At 49.2% G+C, this 19,851-nt stretch overlaps 1 protein-coding gene across 1 annotated transcript; it reads left to right on the top strand.

Moving 5' to 3' along the window:
- The first annotated feature begins 17,822 nt into the window (after positions 1–17,822).
- LOC122890917 (cationic amino acid transporter 3-like) lies at positions 17,823–19,619 on the top strand. The gene has a single exon (XM_044226358.1). The coding sequence runs from the start codon at positions 17,823–17,825 to the stop codon at positions 19,617–19,619; it is 1,797 nt and encodes a 598-aa protein (XP_044082293.1).
- The last annotated feature ends 232 nt before the right edge of the window (positions 19,620–19,851 follow it).

Genomic DNA, 19,851 nt, shown 5'->3' with positions numbered 1-19,851 from the left:
TCCCAAGGTCATCCGGAGTTTTCAAGGAAAGTGACAGGGTATGCCATTCTTAGAGAGAAAGGGTCTGGAGCAGACCGGGCATTATGAGTCTAGGCTTCTGTGAATTTGTACCTGAGCTCAGTCCATCAACCTCAGAGGAGATGGACTGGCAGGAGCCAGCGGGGGAGGAGACAGGGATGCTGGAGGGAGATGGCCTATGTGATAGGTGCTGGCCAGACTCCTTATCTCCAGTTCTGGAGTCCCCTCTCCCCACCAGGTTGCCCTTGGTCACCCCCTTCTAGTGCTCAGAGCTCCTTAGTGACTGCCTGTCTTTGGGAAGAACCCCGGGGGACCCAGCTGTATTGGATGGGCAAGGAGTGGGGAAAGGAGGAGAGAGGGATAACAGGTAATAAGGGAGGAGGGATGACTGGGATTTGAACAGGGGTCCCATGATCACTGAGGTGCTGGGAAGGCTTGGCAAGGGACACTGTCCTGGGGCAGATACTGAAGGACTGAGGGTGAATCGGTGGGGGTGGGGGTGGGAAGGAATATTGAAAGGGATTGAGTTCCACTGATTTAGGGGCTTATTTTGGGACACCTGTTGAAATAGGAGCCAGTGACTTTATGGAGAACTTCCTGTGTGCAAGGAAGGGTTACAGGTGCCATGAGAGGGTATGGGAGGGACGCACATACTTTCTGTTCCCCTTTCTGTACCTGCAGACCTGTCACAGCTCCTCCCTGGCCTGGGTGTCCCACGTGTGCCTGTCTGAGGGGTGCAAGGACTGTCTGGGCACTTCTCCTGTGGGATGAAGAGACAGAGTTCCCAGGAGGGACACAGTGTCCACTGTAATGGAGAGACAGGGAGACAGAGACAGAGACAGGACAGGGGGAAGAGAGGAGTCTCCAGAAAACAGAGCAAAAGATCCAAGACAGATGCAGAGATATGCAAGGTTAATGGTGGCAGAGGCAGACGGGGACTCAGAGTCAGAGATGTGACCCAGTCTCAGGGGTGAGAAAGCCATGGACCCAGAGCCCAAGACAGCTCGTGGACACAGGGCCAGGGTGAGCAGACAGCCAGAGAAGTGTGCACAGAGAGGGAGGGAGACTGAGACAGAGAAGGGAAAGGAGGAGGTGGGGGCCGCAGAAGAGGCAGGGGGAAGAGGCAGGTAGAGGTGGCAGAGGTGGGTGCAGGGTCTGGGTCAAGGTCTCTGCTGACCTTTCAAGACCTGGAACTCTGGTGGGAGGAGAGGCTTTTGTGTGTGTGTGTGTGTGTGTGTGTGTACATGTGAGGAGCCCAGCAGTTCAGAGCTCTAGTCACAAGGCCAGAGTCCTCTACCTCCCACATTCCCGCATCTGCAGCCCTGTTCTGAGCAGTAGGGGGGTCTGGGGACAAATACAAGATGCAGGTTAGAGACAGATTGAGCTGGGAAAGAAATGGCAGAGCCCAGTCTGAGATCAGAGGGAGAGAAGCTGAGAGTGGGGAAGGGAGCAGAGAAAGGGACAGAGGGACAGAGGTGGGGAAGGACACTGCTGGAGGCAGGGGTGTAGGAGAGAAAGAGGGAGGGAGGGTGCCTTTCACTGTAGGAGGGAGAGGGGGTAGTGGGAGGCAGGACTATGGAGAAGCAGCTCAGGGGCAGGGGGCAGGCAGGGCTGTGGCAGGGCTGTGGAGAAGCAGATCAGGGGCAGCGGGGAGACAAGCAGGGCTCTTGTCTCCCCAGAGGGCTGGGCTGTGCTGACACAACCCTGGGGTGAGGTGGAGATGTGGTCATGCATGGTTCTCAGGGTGACCTTGTCCCTCTCTCCTGGGTTCAGTACAGTGAGCCTGGCCCCTTGCCTGCCGCCTTCTTCCCAGTGGTGGTGACAGTGGCCCCTGCAGGAGGCTGGCTCATGCTGGCTTTCTCTGTGGGGATCCCCTCCTGAGCCTCCTCACCAGGGGTACACAGGTGTCCTTTAGGGCAGGCCCCGAGGCTGGAGAAGGTGGTGAGGACCCTGCTGGGAAACACTATTTCCAGGGGGAAAACCAGGTGGATGTGGGAAGACACAGTGGAGGACCTGCCTCCTCCCATATGGTGCTGAAGGTCATTGTGAAGGTGACACTTGCAGCCTGCGACAGAGTGGGACCTTCCTGGTGGCTGCTGGAGCCCTGGTGTAATTTTTCTGTGTGTTTGTTACAACCAGGTAGCAGAATGTCCAGGAACATCCCCAGCCTGGTGCTGGTGGTGGGGGGGATGCCTGGCATTTATTTGCCTGAAATATTGGGTCCAGGGGTCCTGCCCTTGGGGAGCTGATGTCCCCTCCCTGCCCACTCCTATGCAGAGTAACCTGGTGATACTTAACTAGCACACACCCAGAGGTGCATTTGGACCAGGACAATTTCAGAATCAAAGCCAATGAGTTCACCAGGGAAGGCTGCCTGGAGGAGGGGAGTCAGGAGTGGTGTAGAAGGAGAAACCCAGCAGGGCAGGGATGGAGGAGAAGATGAGGAGAAACTCTCTGTGTTGTTTCTGAAGCAGGATGAGCCAACCCTAGGCCAGGCAGGAGACAGCTGAGTTGGTTGGGAATCAGCAGCTGGACTGGGGCACCAGCATGAAGGGGAGAGGAGGGAGGCAGATGCTCACAGCAGGACAGGGGGATCTGAAGTTGCTGGGATTGGAAATGAGGCCACTGGAGGGAGCCCTGAGATGTGTTAGGCAGTGATGTGTGTGTGCACAGTCCTCTGGGGAAGTGCATGCCCAAGTGAACAGGTCTCGTGTGTGTGTGTGTGTGTGTGTGTTGAGTGAGCTGCGCACCCAGGGAGCTTTGTGGCCCAGGCTGTTGTGTGTCCATCTGTGTGGGTGATGGCATGTTGTTCTGTCTGAGGGCCTGTGTGCACTGTGTATATCATGAGTGAGTGGTGTCTCGGCTGCTTTTGTGTATTTTATTTGGCTGCATGGTGTGGAAGGCAGTGCGCGCACATGCGCGCGCGTGTGTTTGTGTGTGTGTGTGTGTGTGTGTACACACATTTGCCCATGTGAAGGGGTGGGGCCCGACCAAGCACCCCCTGCTGACTCTCTCCCTGCTCTGGCTCCCGGTGCCCCAGCTGAGGTCCTGATAAGGAGGCAAACAGCAACATGAGAATCTGCACTACCCACAGAGACCAGAATCAGTGTGAACCGCGTGCAGACGCCCGTAGCGGGAAGCCCACATGTGAGGAGCCTGAGGGCCAGTGGTCTGTGGAGTCCTGCAGGCACAGGCTGCTCTGAAGAGCAGGTGCCCTCACAGGCACTAACAGGCACAAAAGGACAGGCACTCCCTGGCCCTTCTCCAGCTGGGTTATAGGTGTGCTCCCTGGGCTTTGCACTCACCCCTGCCATGGGGCTCGTGACCTCCCTCTCCCCTCCCCTCCTCTCATCCCTGTGGCCCTGCCTTCCATGGCCTCCACATGCCTGCCAGGGTGTGTGGTGATGGGGCTGGGGACTCAGAATTGCTCCTTTTACTTGAGTAGAATGTGTGTGTGTGCATGTGTGTGTGTGTGAGCTTGTCTGTTATGTGTGTCTGTGCCCTACCTTCACTCCTTCCCCAGCCCTGCCACCCCACTCCCCTTTGGGCCAGACTCTATCTCCCCCTCTCTGCGTAACCTGCCTCTGACCCTGGGCTCCTCCATTGGCTTCAGGCCCACATCTCCTCCACAGACTCCCTCCCTCCCTCTTTATCTTTCCTCCCCATGCCCCTGCTATCTCTCCCTCCCTGGCACATGACACTCTGCAGCAGGCCTGGTTCCTCCACATCGTTGCCCTTCTGCTCTGCCCACACCCACCTTGGTCTTCCCCTGCAAATCCTCCTTCTACTCTCCCAGACTCTGCCCTTGGCTGCTGCCCCCTCTCAGCCTCCTCCCTGCCCTCTGTGTGTTTCTGTCCAGGTTCTCTCTTGCACTGGCCCTTCTCCAGCTGGGTTACAGGTGTGCTCCCTGGGCTTTGCACTCACCCCTGCCATGGGGCTCTTCTTTCCCTGCCCCAGAGATCCAGTGCGGCCTTTTCCTCCCCTCCCTCCCCATCCTGAAGCTGCAGGTCAGGCCTTCTGGTTCCCGGGCTCTGCCAGGACTTCCCTGGTGGTGGTGGTGGTGGTGGGGCAGTGGGGAAGCAGGAGGTCTGAGCTGACTTGAATCCCAGCCCTGTTCCTCCCTGTGTAGCCTCCTCACCTGGACTCACTCACCTGTACCAGGTGGGGAATTCCTGTCAGGGCTGTGGGAAATCCCTCATGGGGCTGCCTGCGATGGGCATCAGCGCTGTGGTGGGAAGGCCACGGCCTCGGCACCCAGTGTGCGCCAGTGTCTATGAGCTTTGCGTGTCTGCCCTTCCTCACTCTGCTCCCCTGGCCCTTAGCTGGGAGGCAAAATAAGTGTTTAGAAAAGACAATAACTAAAGGAACAGACTGAGTAAGAAAATATTAACTATCAGGATTCCATATAGTTCAGCCTAAATTATGGTCTAAGCTCTGAACACAGGAGATGCTGTGCGTGTGACAAGAAGGGAAGATGAGCCTGGATTGAACCACAGGACACAGGAAACCATGTGAATGAGCAAACACACACCCAAGAGTGGAAAGAGGCATTGCCCAAAGTCCAACCTGCATCCATCCTGCGGTGGCCGTGCTGGCCGCCCTCTGTCCCTGTGGTCATGGGTCCCTGTGTGCTGGGAGCAGCACAGGTTCTGGGACTCCCCAGTCCCCCAGGACTCTCCCCTCCAGAAAGACCTGCACTCCTGGAGCCTCAGCTTCACAGCCTCCTCTTTCCTCCCTGTGTGGCAGGTACACACACACACACACACACACACACACACACATGCTCGTGCGCAGGTGCCCTGTGGTTTCTAAAGGAAAGCAGTGCCTTCTAGACATGGATTCCCTCCAGCTGCTTGCTGCCCTGACACTGAGCTCCCAGGGCCGTGCAGGCTCACATGCTGTCTCTGCTTGGGCTCCTTTCTCAGTTCCCTCCTTTCTCCCTGGGAGCAGAAGCAGTGAGCCCCACACTCCACCCTCTCTGTGTGTGCTGGGCACCCAGGGGAGGCCCAGATGGAGGACCAGGGGCCTGGGCCTCGGGGTCTCCCTGATATTGGAGAAGAGGAGGCTGACAGCAGGACAGACAGACACAGTGCTCTAGGCACCCCCTCTGCAAATGTGTGTGAGCTGAGTGCGTCAAAGGCAACTGGACCGTACCCCATGAGTCAGATGATGGGCAACTGGGAAGGAGCGAATGTGGAGGAAGACACAGAAGTCTAGAAGGTTTCCTAGGAGACAAGGAGAATGGAGCAAGGAGAAGGAGAATGGGGAGGACAGGATCAGAGAATTCAGAGCTCTTACAAAGTAGATGACCTTGAGGGAGGGAATGTGAACCCAGGAGACAGATGAAGATGGAGTGCATGCACACCTATGTGTGTGTTTGTGGGGAATGTGAGGGCGGCAACGGAATGGGAGAGGCAGGGTCTGCTGGATGCATGGCCACAGTGTAAAATGTGCCAGGGTTGTAGCTCCACGGTGAGCCTGGGCTGGTGGGCAGAACACTGGGAACAGGGCTGACGTGCTGGCCTTGATGTCTCCTGCTAGGCTGTGAGGTCCTGGACCACACAAGGCTAGGGAGCCATGGATGGGGGAGTCAGCAAGCAGGGCCTAGACAGGTGGGGAGGAGGCCCTGGGGCTCAGGAGACAGGAAGAGTGAGAGGGGGATAGGGGTGGGGTGGGGAGGGGTTTCGGGAAGACTAAGGGCTCTGAGTACTTTCTCCAGGTTCTCCCCTTCCCTCATCCCTTCCATGGATGGAATTCTGTGTTTAAAGCTCAAAGATCTTCCATAAATGGTGTGGTTCAGGCCCTCATCTTCTTCAGAGGGTTAGATATTCCTTCCCCCTTGCCCAGCTGAGGCCTAAACATGGCAGAGCTCTCCTGGGCAGGACAAGCTACGAAGGGCCCCAAGAAGCAGGTCTTTGGTCTTCTGGGGAGTCCCTTCTCCCTTCCCCACCTGGGCCCTGAGCCTGGCTGCTTCCCAGGGCAGAGTCTGCAGCAGAGGGCTCACAATGCAGCCATGTGGTTCTCTGCTCTGCCCCTCACCTGCTCTGTGACTTGAGGGGCGTTAATTAGCCTCTCTGCATCTGTAGTCTGTTATTGAGAAGAAAATGAGATTCATGCCAATGAACTGTGCACAGTTGTAAAGATGTACAAATCGGAGTGCATAGGGCATTTTTAATCATCCTAATCCTCTCAGTTGTCTTCCCAGCTTCTTCTCTCCAGACCTGCTGAGCACACCAGCCTCTTGTCTTCCAACCCTTAGCACCCCCAGCCTCTCAATCTGCCTCTCCTTCCCTCTGATCTTGCTTGATATTCTCCATCTCTGGAGAGATCCCATCCTCCTTTCCACAGTCAGCACTGGAGGGTCTGGCTAAAAACTCTTAACTCACAAGCCTTTATTTTTTTTAACTTCGTGTTTCTTGTGTTCTCTCTTCTCACCTCCTGTAGAACACGGCCCTGTCTTCTCTTCCCTTGGCATGCTTTCCTTCTTCCTGGGCTGGATTCACAGGTGGATCCCAAAAATGGACCGTGAGGGACACAAAGATGTGGAGATACAGCAGGATCTCCAGGAGAGGGAGGCCTTGGGGGACAGGACAGCAAACTGGACATTTGCAGTGTCATGCAGGCTGTATCATGCTTCCTCAGAATGATTGTCATGATGGGGGGAGGGCAACAGTTATCTCCACTCTAGAGCTCAGGGTTAGAGGGGAATTTATTTCTCCCTGTTATAGATACTGTATGAGTATTTCCTGGTGTGGGAAAAGTCATCCGGACGCCCATCCCACAGGCAAAGAAATAGCAGTCAAGTGAAGGCTTTCCTTTTCTGTTCGGGTGTGATAAGAGTGTGTGGCTGTGTATTTCTCTGGTTCTAACATTTACCAAACATGCTCTAAGGAAATCCTTTGTGAAGTGTGTTCAAAAAGTTATTGCTAAAATTAAATCCATTTCTCTAGTGGAGGCAGTGTCTGAAGTCCCGAGTCTGGTGCCATGTGTTTCATAAAAGATGTGTGTCCATGGGCGACAAGGAGAGTAACTGGTAGAATTTGGAGAAGAAATGTAATTACCAGCTCCTGGATTTAATTACATGGAAGCCCTGGACATTCTGAACTTTATTACACTTCTCTGTGCCCGTGGGAGTGGGATGAACTGGTGGGATTGGCTCTCAGGTCATCTCTGCAGGACTTCTCTGGAAGGTTCCCTCTGCACCCTCCCTCCTGCTGCTACAGCCACTCCTTAGGCTCTAGGTGTCACCAGACATTTGGCCTCTGGGACCTTCAAATATTGCTGCACGGAAGAGGTGGGCGAACAATACCTTTTAGATTGCTTGAGTTAATGTTCTTAGGGTCTCCCCTGCCCTGAGAGGAGCTGGGGGAGCTGGTCTTTGCAAAATATCAAGAAAGCCTGGGGGAAAAGGCAAGGTCCAGCTTCACATGCTAAGTCTTAGGTCTTCGCACTTGGCTGATTTCTCCATCACTGGTCCCTTAAAACCTAGACTTAAGCATATACACTGATCTCAAGGTCACTATACTCTGCCTCAGTTTATCCTTTTGTGGACTTCATATGTGCGTTTGTGGGGGCCCTTTGGTGAGGAGCTGCTTGAGGTCACGGATGATGACTGCTCAGAAGGCGGTCTACACTGTTGACCCCAAATTAACGGACAGTCACTAGTAGGTTATTTGCTCATACTGTGCGTGGTCCTTCAGCTCTCTCTCCATGCAGACCCAGTCCCAGTCCTCCACCTCTCCTCCCTCTCCTTCATGGTATCCCTAACCAGTCTGTCCCTGCACCTTCTCCAGAGCTTGTCATCCTCCCTTGCTTGCCTGCCTCGGTTTCTCTTTCTCCTTAGCCCCACTCCCCTGGGAATGTCAGGCTGCATGAACCCTGAGAAATGAGGGCTGAGCTCAGGCCTCTTAGCATGGCAGCAGTGGGTGGGGGATTAGGCGGGGTCCATATCCATGCATGACCTCTGGGACCACAGGTGGACACTGGGAGGCAGCCCCACCCTCTCAGCTTTCTGGACCCTTCTATCAGGAGCAGCTCCTGAGAGGGGTCCAGGCTCATCAGGAACCAGGTGGGAGGGAAGAGGCTCTTGGACCAACTATGCAGCCCCATCCCTGTCTGGCTCCCCCTTCCTGCCCCCTCCCCCCCCCCCGCCCTGCCTCCTTCTCTCTCTCTCTGTCTGCTCCTTCCCTCCTCCTTCCTGCAGCCCTGTCTGCTTCCTTCCATCTTGGCCTCCTTCACCTTCATCCCTGTCAGCACATCTGTCTGTCTTTGGGCCTGTTTGTCTGTCTGTCTGACTGCAGATATTCTGTGGTCTGAGATGTCCCAGGACTGAGTCTGCCCTCAGCTCTCCCTTCTGGCTGTCCCTCTCCCTGCATCCCTCCTCCAGAGTCTGAGGGTCTCTCTTCCTATCACATCTGTCTGAGTCTCACCCTGTGAGCCTTCAGTGTCTGCCCTGCACCTCCTCCTGTTTGTGTTCTGTGCTGTGCTGCCCTCTCCCCGCCACCTCTGGTCCCTCTCTACTTGGCCTCCCATTTCTCTCCCTGCTTCTCCTATCTGTGTGTCTCTCAGCCTCTCCCCCTGTCTCTGCCTCACACCCCTGCCTCTTCTCCTCTTCCCGCCTCCCCTTCTCAAGTTGCAGACACTTCTGTGACATCACCTTGGTGGGCGCCACCTGCCAGTTCCCCCCATTCTGTCCCCCTCCCCCAGGAGAGGCTTCTGGCCCCACCTCTGCATGCTCTGCATTCCCCCAGCCCTGGACCAGTTATTGTAATAGGTCCATGCAATTGGAGGGAAGAAGAAAGGGAACATGCAGGGGACATGGGAACAAGGTGACATGGCCAGGGCCACAGCTTGTCTCCTGTGAGAACTGGATGAAAAGAAGGGGTCAGGGATGGAGTTTGGGGAACAAGGGATGGGGGGGGTCACTGAGGGTCTTGTCCATCCACTTCTAGGGAATCCAATGATTTCCTGACTGGTTCCCTTGGTTACCCTGGTGCCTTAAAATTACATCTCTTATCCTGCCTCTGGCTCTGGTGGCTCCTTATTTTACTCCCATGACTTGTTTTACCCTGATGGATCCTAAGTAGGATGATGTTTAGAGCCTGAACCCAGACGTCCCCACCTTCTGAAGGTTGTACCCTTGTCTTTCCTGCTTCTCTCTTCTCCAATCTTACCCCTTCCGCACTTTGGGTAGAATTTTTGATTCCCTTCTTTCCTCCCCAATCTCCACCTGGTAAGAAACAAAAACAGTAATTGGTGGGGGGTGGGCGGTGGAGCCACAGACAGTAGTGGGAGGGGTGAGGACGGAGGGGAGCAAGGAGCATCTTGGAGAAGGCTCACAGACCTGGAAGGGCAGGACAAGGGTACAGAGAGGAGAGGGGTGAAGGCAGTGGCTGCTCCTGTCCTCTGCCATCCCGGCCCACTGTCCAAGGAGTTTCAGCACAATCGGGGGGACGGGTGTGCATGTCAGCAGTATCAAGTAGAGACAGTGCTGCTGCTTTACCTTGAGACCCACAGATTCTTGGGCCCATCACCTGTGCATTCAGCCCTGGGTCTCTAAGTAGGCCCCACTTTCTCCACCTCTGAGAAGTCCTGCCTCTGTTTGAAGGTTAATGTTCTGGGAAGAAGGAAGCACCTTCCTTTGGTTCCTGTTTCAGGGTCTTGGGGTCCCTTCATTATGATTGTCTAGAGCCGGGAGCTCTGTAGGCAGGGACCATGTCTTTAGTTCCTCCAGCACAAGGCTCGATGCTCATTCAGTCAGAATATGCTGTGAACACTGAGTCTGTCTTGGGAAACCCCTTGTGGTAAAGCCCGAGCCAGATCCCTTTATTTCTGGAATGATAGGAAACTGGGGTGAGGGGATGGGGATGGATGGTGGCGGTAAAGATAATTTTGGGAGATTCTGGGAGAGGCAGCTGGGTCGGGGAAGGTGCTTCTTTCATTGTTTGTAGGACTGCTGAGTGGGCTCCGTAGCTGGATCTGGGACTGGCCTCCAGATCACCACAGGCTGGGCTCTACCACGCTCCTCACACTCTCCTCCTACCAGCTAGACCTTCCCCATACCCAGAATCCTGAAGAACTTGTTTAATTCTAAGTTCACATCTTGCTGCCAAAAAAAAGAGTCCCCAGCAAAGCCCCATTTAAGCCCTCAGTCCACTTCCTCACCCATGCAGGGCCCCACTATCTTCCATTGCCCACTTCCCGCTTTCCTCCAGCATTCCCACTAAACCACCTCCTTCCTACTGTCCTACTGTCACATCCTTCCCAGGCCCTGCCTCCTGAGCACCCTGCCTCTCTGAGAGCCTGAACTCCCTGAGGGCTCTGCTAAGCTCCACTCCAAGTCCTGACTCTGCTTAGCCAAGCTCCTTCCTTGTCCCTGGTTTGGGCTTGCATTTTCTTCCTAATTGTTTTTCCTTTGAGACAGAAAAAGCCCATGGGTAAGTGATTTCTTCTGTTTATAGAGTTGGCAGGAAAATTGAGACAGAGCCAGAGAGGAAAATGGCCGGGCTGGGAAGGCAAGTTATATGAGGGACCTAGAATAGTCAATAGTCAAATTAGGAGACAGAACGTAGAATGGTGGTTGACAGGAGCTGGTAGGAGGGAAGAATGGGTAGGAGTTTCAACTGAGGAAGATGAACAGGTTCTGGAGATGGTTGGTGGTGGCTGCACTGTAGTGTGAAGGTGAAGCTGTCTTGGACCACCCATATTAAAATCATGACACCCACTCGGAGTACCTCCTAACCTTTTTTTGCTTTCCTTTTCTCTGCTGCACTGATTACAAATCCAACAGAATATATATTTTTATTCCTTATGTGTTTATTGTTTGCTTCATAATGCGGGAATGTTAGCAATTTGAGTGGAGGCATGTTTGTGTTTTTTGTTTTTTTGTTTTTTGCTTTATCCACAGTGCTGAATAAATGGGGCCAGTGTATTTATTGAATGAATAAATGAAGGACCATGATTAGACACAGACTTCTAGAGAAGGCACAAACAGAAAAAGAAAATGGACAGATTCCCTTTTTCATTTTGTTTTGTTGACTAATTTCTTCAACTATTGGGCATGAGACTGAGCCCCACTGTTCATCATGGCTTTTGCTGTGTTTACTTTTTCGTATGTATTTGACCTATTTCTACTATGGACATGTTGGTTACACATGCACCACACTTACTACTCTTTCAAGCTCTTGCCTAAACTCAAAGCCTCTACTCTTATATTCCTGACTGCCCACTATCTGAGTTGCAAGGCTGCTCAAGTTAAAAATCCAGAAACTCTGGGGAAGCTCAAGTATCCAAAGAAGAAATTATACTTGTTTGAACCACTGATTTGATTGGCTCTGCAGTTTTCATTGTCTGGAAATTTTAAGGAGGAAGAGAGTTTTATACACTTTGGAGAAGCTGTGCTTGGATACAAAGGGATTGATATAATTTCTTGAGACATTGGATTTAAAGTCACTTCTGTTGCTAGGACTTCCAGTGCTATGTTGAACAATAGTGGTGAGAGCGAGCATCCTTGCTGTGCTCCTGATCTCAATGGGAAGGCTGTCAGCTTTCCTCATTAAGAATTATATTCGCTATGGTCTTTTCATTGATGGTTCTTAATGAAATTGAGGAATATTTCCTCTATCCTTATACTCTGAAAAGTTTTAATGAGGAAAGGATGTTGTATTTTGTCAAATGTTTCTTCTACATCAGTTGAGAGGACCATGTGGCTCTTGTCTCTTCTCTTATGTATGTGTCCTATCACATTGATCGATTTCCGAATGTTGAACCACTCTTGCATCCCAGAGATAAATCCCACCTGGTCATGATGGATAATCCTTTTAATGGACTACTGGATCCTATTAGTGAGGATCTTGTGGAGAATTTTGGCATTCATATTCCTCAGGGATCTTGGTCTGTAATTCTCCTTTTTGGTTGGGTCTTTGCCTGGTTTGGGGATCAAGGTGATGCTGGACTCATCGAATGAGTCTGGAAGTTTTCCGTCTGTTTCTATTTTCAGAAAAAGCTTCAGGATAATAGGCATTAATTCTCCTTAATGTTTGGTTGAATTCACTGGGAAATGCCCTTAGGAAATACACCTGAAATAGATAACGGAACATGTTCTAGCCTCCTGTTCCCAACTAGGTTTGGCCCTTTCTCTTAAAACAACAACAACAACAACAACAACAACAACAACAACAACAAAAACAAAAAAACCCCAAACTTCTAGGAATGTCAAGATGTAGTAATCAGTACATTTATATATTCATTTTTTCTGTCCTAAATGCCTCTATGGTTGTTTTCTACAATTATGAGCAGATCCTTGTCCTGTGTAGTGAGGGTTGATGATGACAGTGTAGAAATCAGGAGGAGGAGGATTATATATCTTGGTCTTGCCCTCTGGATGCTTCTGGACTGTAACATAATTTCAGGGACACACTCAGAACACCAGCAGACAGAAAAGGAAAATTCATTTCAGCTAAGCATCAGGGGCCACTATAAATGCTGGCAAGAAGGAGAGGTAGGTTGGAGATGGGGATCAGTCAGGATGGCTTAGGAAATGCTTCCTAGACATGGTGGGAGTAAAGGTTGTAGAATAGGTTTGAGAAGAGCTAGAGGGTCAAGATTGGACAGGAAGGAGTGAGAAGTGCATTCCTGGTAGGAAGGGTGCTTATACAGGGCAAGGACTCATCCCTAAGTCAGGCTGTGAGGAGCTGAGTTAGAAAGGAGGTAATGGACCTGTGTGTAGGGGGAGAATTAGGACAAGGCTATGGCTGCTGGGGCAGAGAGTCTGGACTAATTAGAAACCATTGGAATAACTGCAGATTATTGCACAGAAAAGGGGCTTTTCTGAATGTGGCATTAGTGGCCAATTTTTCTCTATGTTTTTACACAGTGGATTTGTGGTAGCCCTTTTCAAGATTCCCAATCACGAGTTTGCTTTCTCTTCTGTAAGGTTGCTTGTTCATGTGTTTGATCTGCCTGCATTTGTTTGTGTCATAAATTGTGATTATTTACTTTCCAGATGTTTTGGTCTTTGGGTTACTTCTCTGGTATCTTCATACTTTGTCTGTAGGCCCACCATCCCTTGTCTTCAGTAAAAACAGAAAGAGCACATGGACCACCCTGCACAACACAGTTGAGGAAAACAGAAATTATCAACCATTACTAGTCTCTGATTAGATGGTTCTCCTCTGAGATTTCTGCTCAGGGTCCGTGGATGGACTTCAGAGAAGTGTATGACATTTTTTTGAGGTGACCAACCTCAGAGGGGTGTGTGATTCAACAAATATAAGGACCACTGTTACATCTTTGTTAGAAGGTGGGTGGCTAGAGATGGCTCCCCAGACAGAGAAACATGGTACAAATATCCTTAGTGCCAACTACAGGAGCCTCCAGGACAGTTGACAGTTGATGGAGCTGAAGAAGAAAGAGAAATTGGGAAAAGGGAAATGCATTCAGAGGGAACTAGTAGGACAGGTGCCCCATCATCCCTGTTCTTCATCCTCTTTCTAGGAGGTACTCCTTCTCTGTATTCTCCATATCCTGATCATTACAGGATTCCAGTTCCCCTTCAGATTATATCTACTGAATGTCTGCCATTTATCAGGCTCTGTACCAGGTCCTCTAACAATATTATCTCCTGCAATTCCTATGTTGAATCTGCAGTGCACAGTCCCTCCCTCAGTCATGGCATTGTCACACCATTTATCCCTATTAGGCCCCTTTTCAATGTATTTTATTATTGCCTTTCATCCTTATCTCTGTTCTCATTCCCCCTCTTCACTGGAGGCAGTTGCTTTGGTGTATTTAACAAATGCTCTTCCAGTCTGTGGTCTATGTTTGTTTTAGATACATTCACCTGTTCAACAACTACAGTGCCCAATTAACTGTGCATTCTGAATTCCACTAAGATTGTGCTTCAGGATGGTGTTACAGTGACACTCCCACCAGCTGTGTGTATTAGTTTGCATCTTCTTATGGAATTCTCATGTTCATCCAGTGAGAGAGATTGAGTAATTTTCCTAGTGGGTGAGGAGATGGACCCATAAAGAGATTAAGCAAATTACCTGAGTTCATACAAGTCACTCTGAAGGGCCAGGGCTCACATCCAAAATTTCTGACATATGTTTATTATCTCCACAGTACTCAGCATTGCCTGTTCCAGATGAGGCATCTGTAGACAGAGATTAGTATTAATTATAATAACAATAATTATTATTATATTTGAGCCTTGTATTTCTTTCATTTTTAAAAGACTTTATTTGTTCATTTGACAGAGAGAGGGAACAAGCAGGGGTAGCAGCAGGCAGAGGGAGAAGGAGAAGCAGGCTCACTGAGCAGGGAGCCTAATGCAGGGCTATATCCCAGGACTCCAGTATCATGACCAGAGCTGAAAGCAGACCCTTAATGACTGAGCACCCCTCGAGCCTTGGATTTCTTGATCTTGGTCCAACTCAGTAAGCCTAGGACTCCCCATGTGTTAACAGCAGCATGGATGAGGGTGTCCAACTAGAGTCCTTAACATTCCACGGTGAATCATATGAAATAAAACTGTTTCCATTGTCTCATGAGGGCTAGCTAACAAGCTTGAGTTTTAGTGGATGATTTTCAGCCTGCATATTTATAAAGACTAATTGATTTTCAGTGTTTGATTACTTTGGACCATTTTCAATATTAAGTACTAGATAGATGATATGAAGCCCATATTGTCTGTGAGGCACTGAGCTACGTACTTACAGACATCATTTCACTTACTCCTCACAACTACCCCAGGAGAGACTTACTTTTACTCCCATTTGACTGTTGAGGAAACTAAAGCCTCAAGAGGTGAGATAATTTGTCCAGAGTCACTGGGTGAGGTTGAGGTGCGATTTGAACCTAAACAGTCTATCTGAAGAACCTTACTCCTAATGACTCAACTGTGTTGCCTTCCTGTAAAGGAAACTTCTAGAATCTCTTCCCCTTGAACTTGAGGACAATTTCTTGTCACTTGTATGGTTTAGAGCAGCCCTGGGAAATACAGGGCTAGTGGACAAGACTCTCCTAGGGAGAGGATCTGAAGTTTGAAAATGTCCCCAGGTGTCTTCATTATGCGTCCTTCTCTCCCCCAAAGGAGAACCTCTGGCCAGGACATGCTATCTAGAATATAGGGCCTGAACGTGATGCCTTCCAAAAAAAGTGGGGATTCTCTATATAGGCATGGGTGGTTTGTTGCTTGTTATTTTTAAACAAGTGTCCTTAAAGGCAAACAATTCTTAACACTTATGTGTGGTTGTACCTGCCAGGAATGATGTGCAGTAAAGGTTTTACCACAGTTGGTTTCCTCTTCACAGTATCTACTTTGCTCACCTTCTACAAGGAAGGTAATACCATGTATTATCTTTACCTGATCCAGGTTTATAAAAGTTGTTTGGCTACAGTATATGTATTCCAATGTCCAATACATAGGAATTCTGGATCATGGCCTCTTTCAGGTTTCTCTTCTCAGTGTGGCCATTTGTTAAAAATATATTTATTGAGCACCTAACTCACAGTCTGATGGAGGAGACAGGAAGCTGACCTAGAATTCTGACACATTAGGATCAATGGCACATGGCAGAAGCTGGATACTATGAGAGCACACAGAAAGGCCGGCATAAGGGTTGGGGGAGGCTACCTGGGGAAGCAAATGCTAACCTGGAAACTGAAAGAGAAGTGGGGGTAGCTAAGTGAAGGATTTAAGGGGTGGTAAAGGCAAGGGAACAGGGTGAGTGTCAAATTTTGTAGCTGAAGCAGGAACTGAGCAGGGGATAAGGCTGGACAAATAAGCACAGGTCATATTATGAAGGAAGGAAGGATTGTGAAGGAAGGGTAGTGAGGAAACATGGAAGGGTATGAAGCCTGGTTGGTTGGGGATACCACGAAAAATGTGGACAGATTCTATGAGTTAAGAATTGACTCTCCTTATCTATCTCTTGTACTTGTTGGTAAATCATAGCATTGAAACTGGTGAGTGGCAAATAAGGAGTCTAGATGCAATTGTAGACAGAGATCTGGCCCATAACACAAAGGTTCTTTTCCATCACATATATAGAGGACTTTTCAATTTTGACTTGATCTTTTTGTCTTTATAAACCTCTGACAACATTTCCTAAAATTATTTCAAAACCAAAGCCTGAATAGGGAGGAGAGTAGGGACTGCAAAACTTCGATTTTTTTTTTTTTTGTTCTCCACTTCTGGGCATTGCTATGAATTACTCATTGAGAGCTTTGTTCCCTTGAGGAGGGGCCATTTGAAGAGCAGCAGGGGAGGAGGGGGAAGAAGGAACCACAAGCAGGATTCTTTAATTCAGAAAACATTCAGATAACAGTTTAAGTGAGTTACAAATAACTCCTTGTGAAAAATTCATAGGGAGTTCCAAGTAGTTTATATAGAGCATCTTATTAAAACATACGAGTGTTTTGATACAAACTCACAGAGCAGGGCAGAGTCTCCAGGCTTCTGGAAGCTGACATCACAGATGGGGCAGGGTGTGTATAGAACACAGTGTGGCCAGTGAGGAGACTGTCTTCAGAATTGTGTTCCCCTTCTCTCCTGGATCCCAGAGAGGGGGGAGACAGAAGGAATTGCTTAGGTTGTAAATCCCTGAGCTATCTGACTTATTTCTTCTCTCCTTACCCATCACACTGTAATGACTATGGACCAAAAAAAGTGAATTTTTATCTGCTTGCTTTGCACGAGTTTAATGAATGTCAGATTTCACAAAACAGCATTCCTGGCCCCTGCCACCATTTCTCTAGTATTTCTTTCCCAGATAGCCTAGTCCTCTCCTTTTTGCAGGTGGTTATGAAGGCCTTGCCCCTTTCTCCTTCTTCTTTTCTTTTCACATTACTCCTGTGGGCCTAGGTGGGGAAAAGGAAGGGATGGACTATACATTCTATAGCTGTACAGCTAAATGGATGAGGAAGAATGAGGAAAAAGGGGGCCCAAATGACCTCTAACCTTGGGTAGCAGATATTGGGGCTAAGAATTTTAAGGCTGGTGATATATATATTTGATATATATATCCCTGATACATATACCTATATATCAGATGTATATATCTGATGATATATAAAAAGTGGATCTGTAATTGCAATGAGTCCCTCTAGTCAATAAAACGATGTGTCATAACTCATGCTCAAGCATCACACACACATCCTGTGTATGAATTCTTGCACAATACTTTCATGTCATGTTGTGTCTTCTATCTAGTTAGTCCATGAACCTACATCACTTATGAACTCAAATGGGATTTGAGTTTCAGGTGATGTTTAAAAAAAGGGATGTTGGTTTGCCTGGGTGGCTCAGTCAGTTGGAAGTCTAACTCTTGATATCAGCTTATTAGCCGAGGTCTTGATCTCAGGGTTGTGAGTTTAGGCCCCATGTAGGGCTCCATGCTGGGCACTGAGCCTACTGAAAAATAAAATAAAAAAAAAGCGCAGAATGTTGGGAGGTATTGGTAGTTTTACTGTAGGGAAAGCAGGATTGGTTTTTCTTTGATGTCTTTTGGTGTCACTTTCTGTGATACTTGGGCTGAAGTGAGTTACATGTGACTTTTGAGTTTTGGATGGTTGCTTGAACATCATTGTTCAGTAAATATTTATCATCTCCCAGGCATTCTGGAAGGATAGCATGTACCCAAAGAAATATGAAGAAGCAGCTTTGAAGCCTGAGAAAAGGACACTGGCAGCTCCAATCCAAGTTGGCTTAACTCAGCCTCACTGATCCAGATCCAACACTCTTGGCTCCCTGGGTTTCTACAGCTCTCTGATCTTTAGAATCTTCCTCACTTCCAGCTAGAATGCTGTGTCAGGCACTTCACAGATTTGGTCACAAGCTGGTAAGCAGACGTCCACTGGAGAAAGAAGTATATGAGTTTAAATTGGGCAGAAGACTGAACACTCTGGATTTAGTGGTCCTGGGTGTGGGCCGCACAGTGGGTGTTGGTGTGTACTTCCTGGCTAATGAGGTGGCCGGTAATCAAGCAGGACCATCCATTGTGATCTGCCTTTTGGTGGCCGGCTTTACTTCATTTTTGGCTGGACTGTGCTATGCAGAGTTTAGTGCCTGGGTTCCCCATTCTGGCTCGGCATATCTCTATACCTATGTCACTGTAGGTGAACTCTGGGCTTTTATCACTGGCTGGAACCTCATCCTCTCCCTTGTTGCTGATGCCTTCATTGTGATCCAGGCCTGGACCTTAACCTTTGACAACCTGATTGGGAACCGGATCTCTGAAACCCTGCAAGAAAACATCTCACAACATATTCCCCAAATCTTTGCACACAATCTAGGCTACTTTTTTGTGGTCTTTCTATTGCTGTTCACAGAATTTCAATTTGTGGGGTTTCATAGGTTCTTCAGAGTTATTGAAGTGGTCACATTGGTAAAACTTTTGGTTCTCATTTTTGTCATCATTTCTGGCTTCATGAAGGGGGACCTACACAACTGGAAACTCACAGAAGAGGACTACATACAGGCCAGCCTCAATGACACCTCTCGCTTGGGCCCTCTGGGCTCTGGAGGATTTGTCCCTTTTGGCCTTGAGGGGATTCTCCGTGGATCAGCTACCTGTTTCTATGCTTTTATAGGTTTCAGCATTATTGTTACCAGAGTCAAAGAATCACACAATCCCCAGCATTCTATTCCTATGGGCATTGTGGTTTCACTGCTCATCTGTGTTTTGGTATATTTTGGTGTCTCTGCAGTGCTTACACTGATGGTTCCTTACTACCAGCTTCAACCTGGGAGCACCTTGCCTGAGGCATTTCTCCATATTGGCTGGGCCCCTGCCTACTATGTTGTCACTTTTGCAATATTCTTTAGTATTCTTGTCAACACCTATTGGAGCTTTATGTTCCCCATACGTTGGGTGATATACATGATGGCAGAGGACGGCCTCCTGTTCCCTGTCCTTGCTAGGATGGAAACTGGCACATACATCTCCATTTTGTCCACTGTGATCTTTATCATTATTTTAGCAATCATGGTATTCTTCTTTGGACTCACTGATCTTGTGGACCTGAGGTCAGTTGGGACCCTGACATCTTATTCCCTGGTAGCTTTTTGTGTTCTTATCGTCAGATATCAGCCTGAGAGGAGGAAAGAGGAAAATGAAGAAGAGCTTCAGGAAGAGAATGGGGGAAAAGAACCAGAGGTACAGGAGGAGACTGCACCTGCAGAGAAGCTGACTCTCAGGAGACTATTTTTTCCAGGCAGCCCCACCCCAACTCCACTCTCCGGCCAGATTGTCCATGTTTGCTCCTCACTGCTTGCTCTGCTGCTGATTCTCCTCTGCCTGGTGCTGGCCCACTGGCCAGGTCTGCTTTCTGGAGACCCAGTGCCTATCACAGTGGTTGTTTTGCTTCTGGTGGTCATCACTGGGATCACTGGGGTCATCTGGAGACAGCCGCAGAGCTGCACTCCCCTGCCCTTTAATATCCCTGCTGTGCCTCTTCTCCCACTCCTGAGCATCTTTTTGAATGTTTGCCTTATGATGCAGATGTCAGCTATCACCTGGGCTAGGCTTGGTGTCTGGATGCTGATTGGGTTTACTATCTACTTCAGCTATGGCATCCTGCAAAGCCTGTTCTCTTAACCCCACTTAAGTGCCCAAACTCTAGACCTTGAATTCAGCAGTGCCAGTCCATATTTGATTTTACTTCATCACACATGAAGCAGCCTGGTTCTGCTGCACAATAATGGGGAGTACTCCTGAGCACAGGGAAATCTAGGACTCCTATGAGGTATTGGTGGGGGAGCACTAATTGAGTTTGTATTTATAGTGGAATAAAGGATGTACCTTTGCTCCCCTCTCCCCCATTTTAACA

This window comes from Neovison vison, chromosome 12 (genome assembly GCF_020171115.1).
Source record: "Neovison vison isolate M4711 chromosome 12, ASM_NN_V1, whole genome shotgun sequence".
In the NCBI taxonomy this organism is placed as follows: Eukaryota; Metazoa; Chordata; class Mammalia; order Carnivora; family Mustelidae; genus Neogale; species Neogale vison.
The sequence above is the reverse complement of the archived record's forward strand: the minus strand, read 5'-3'. Positions and strand labels throughout refer to the sequence as shown.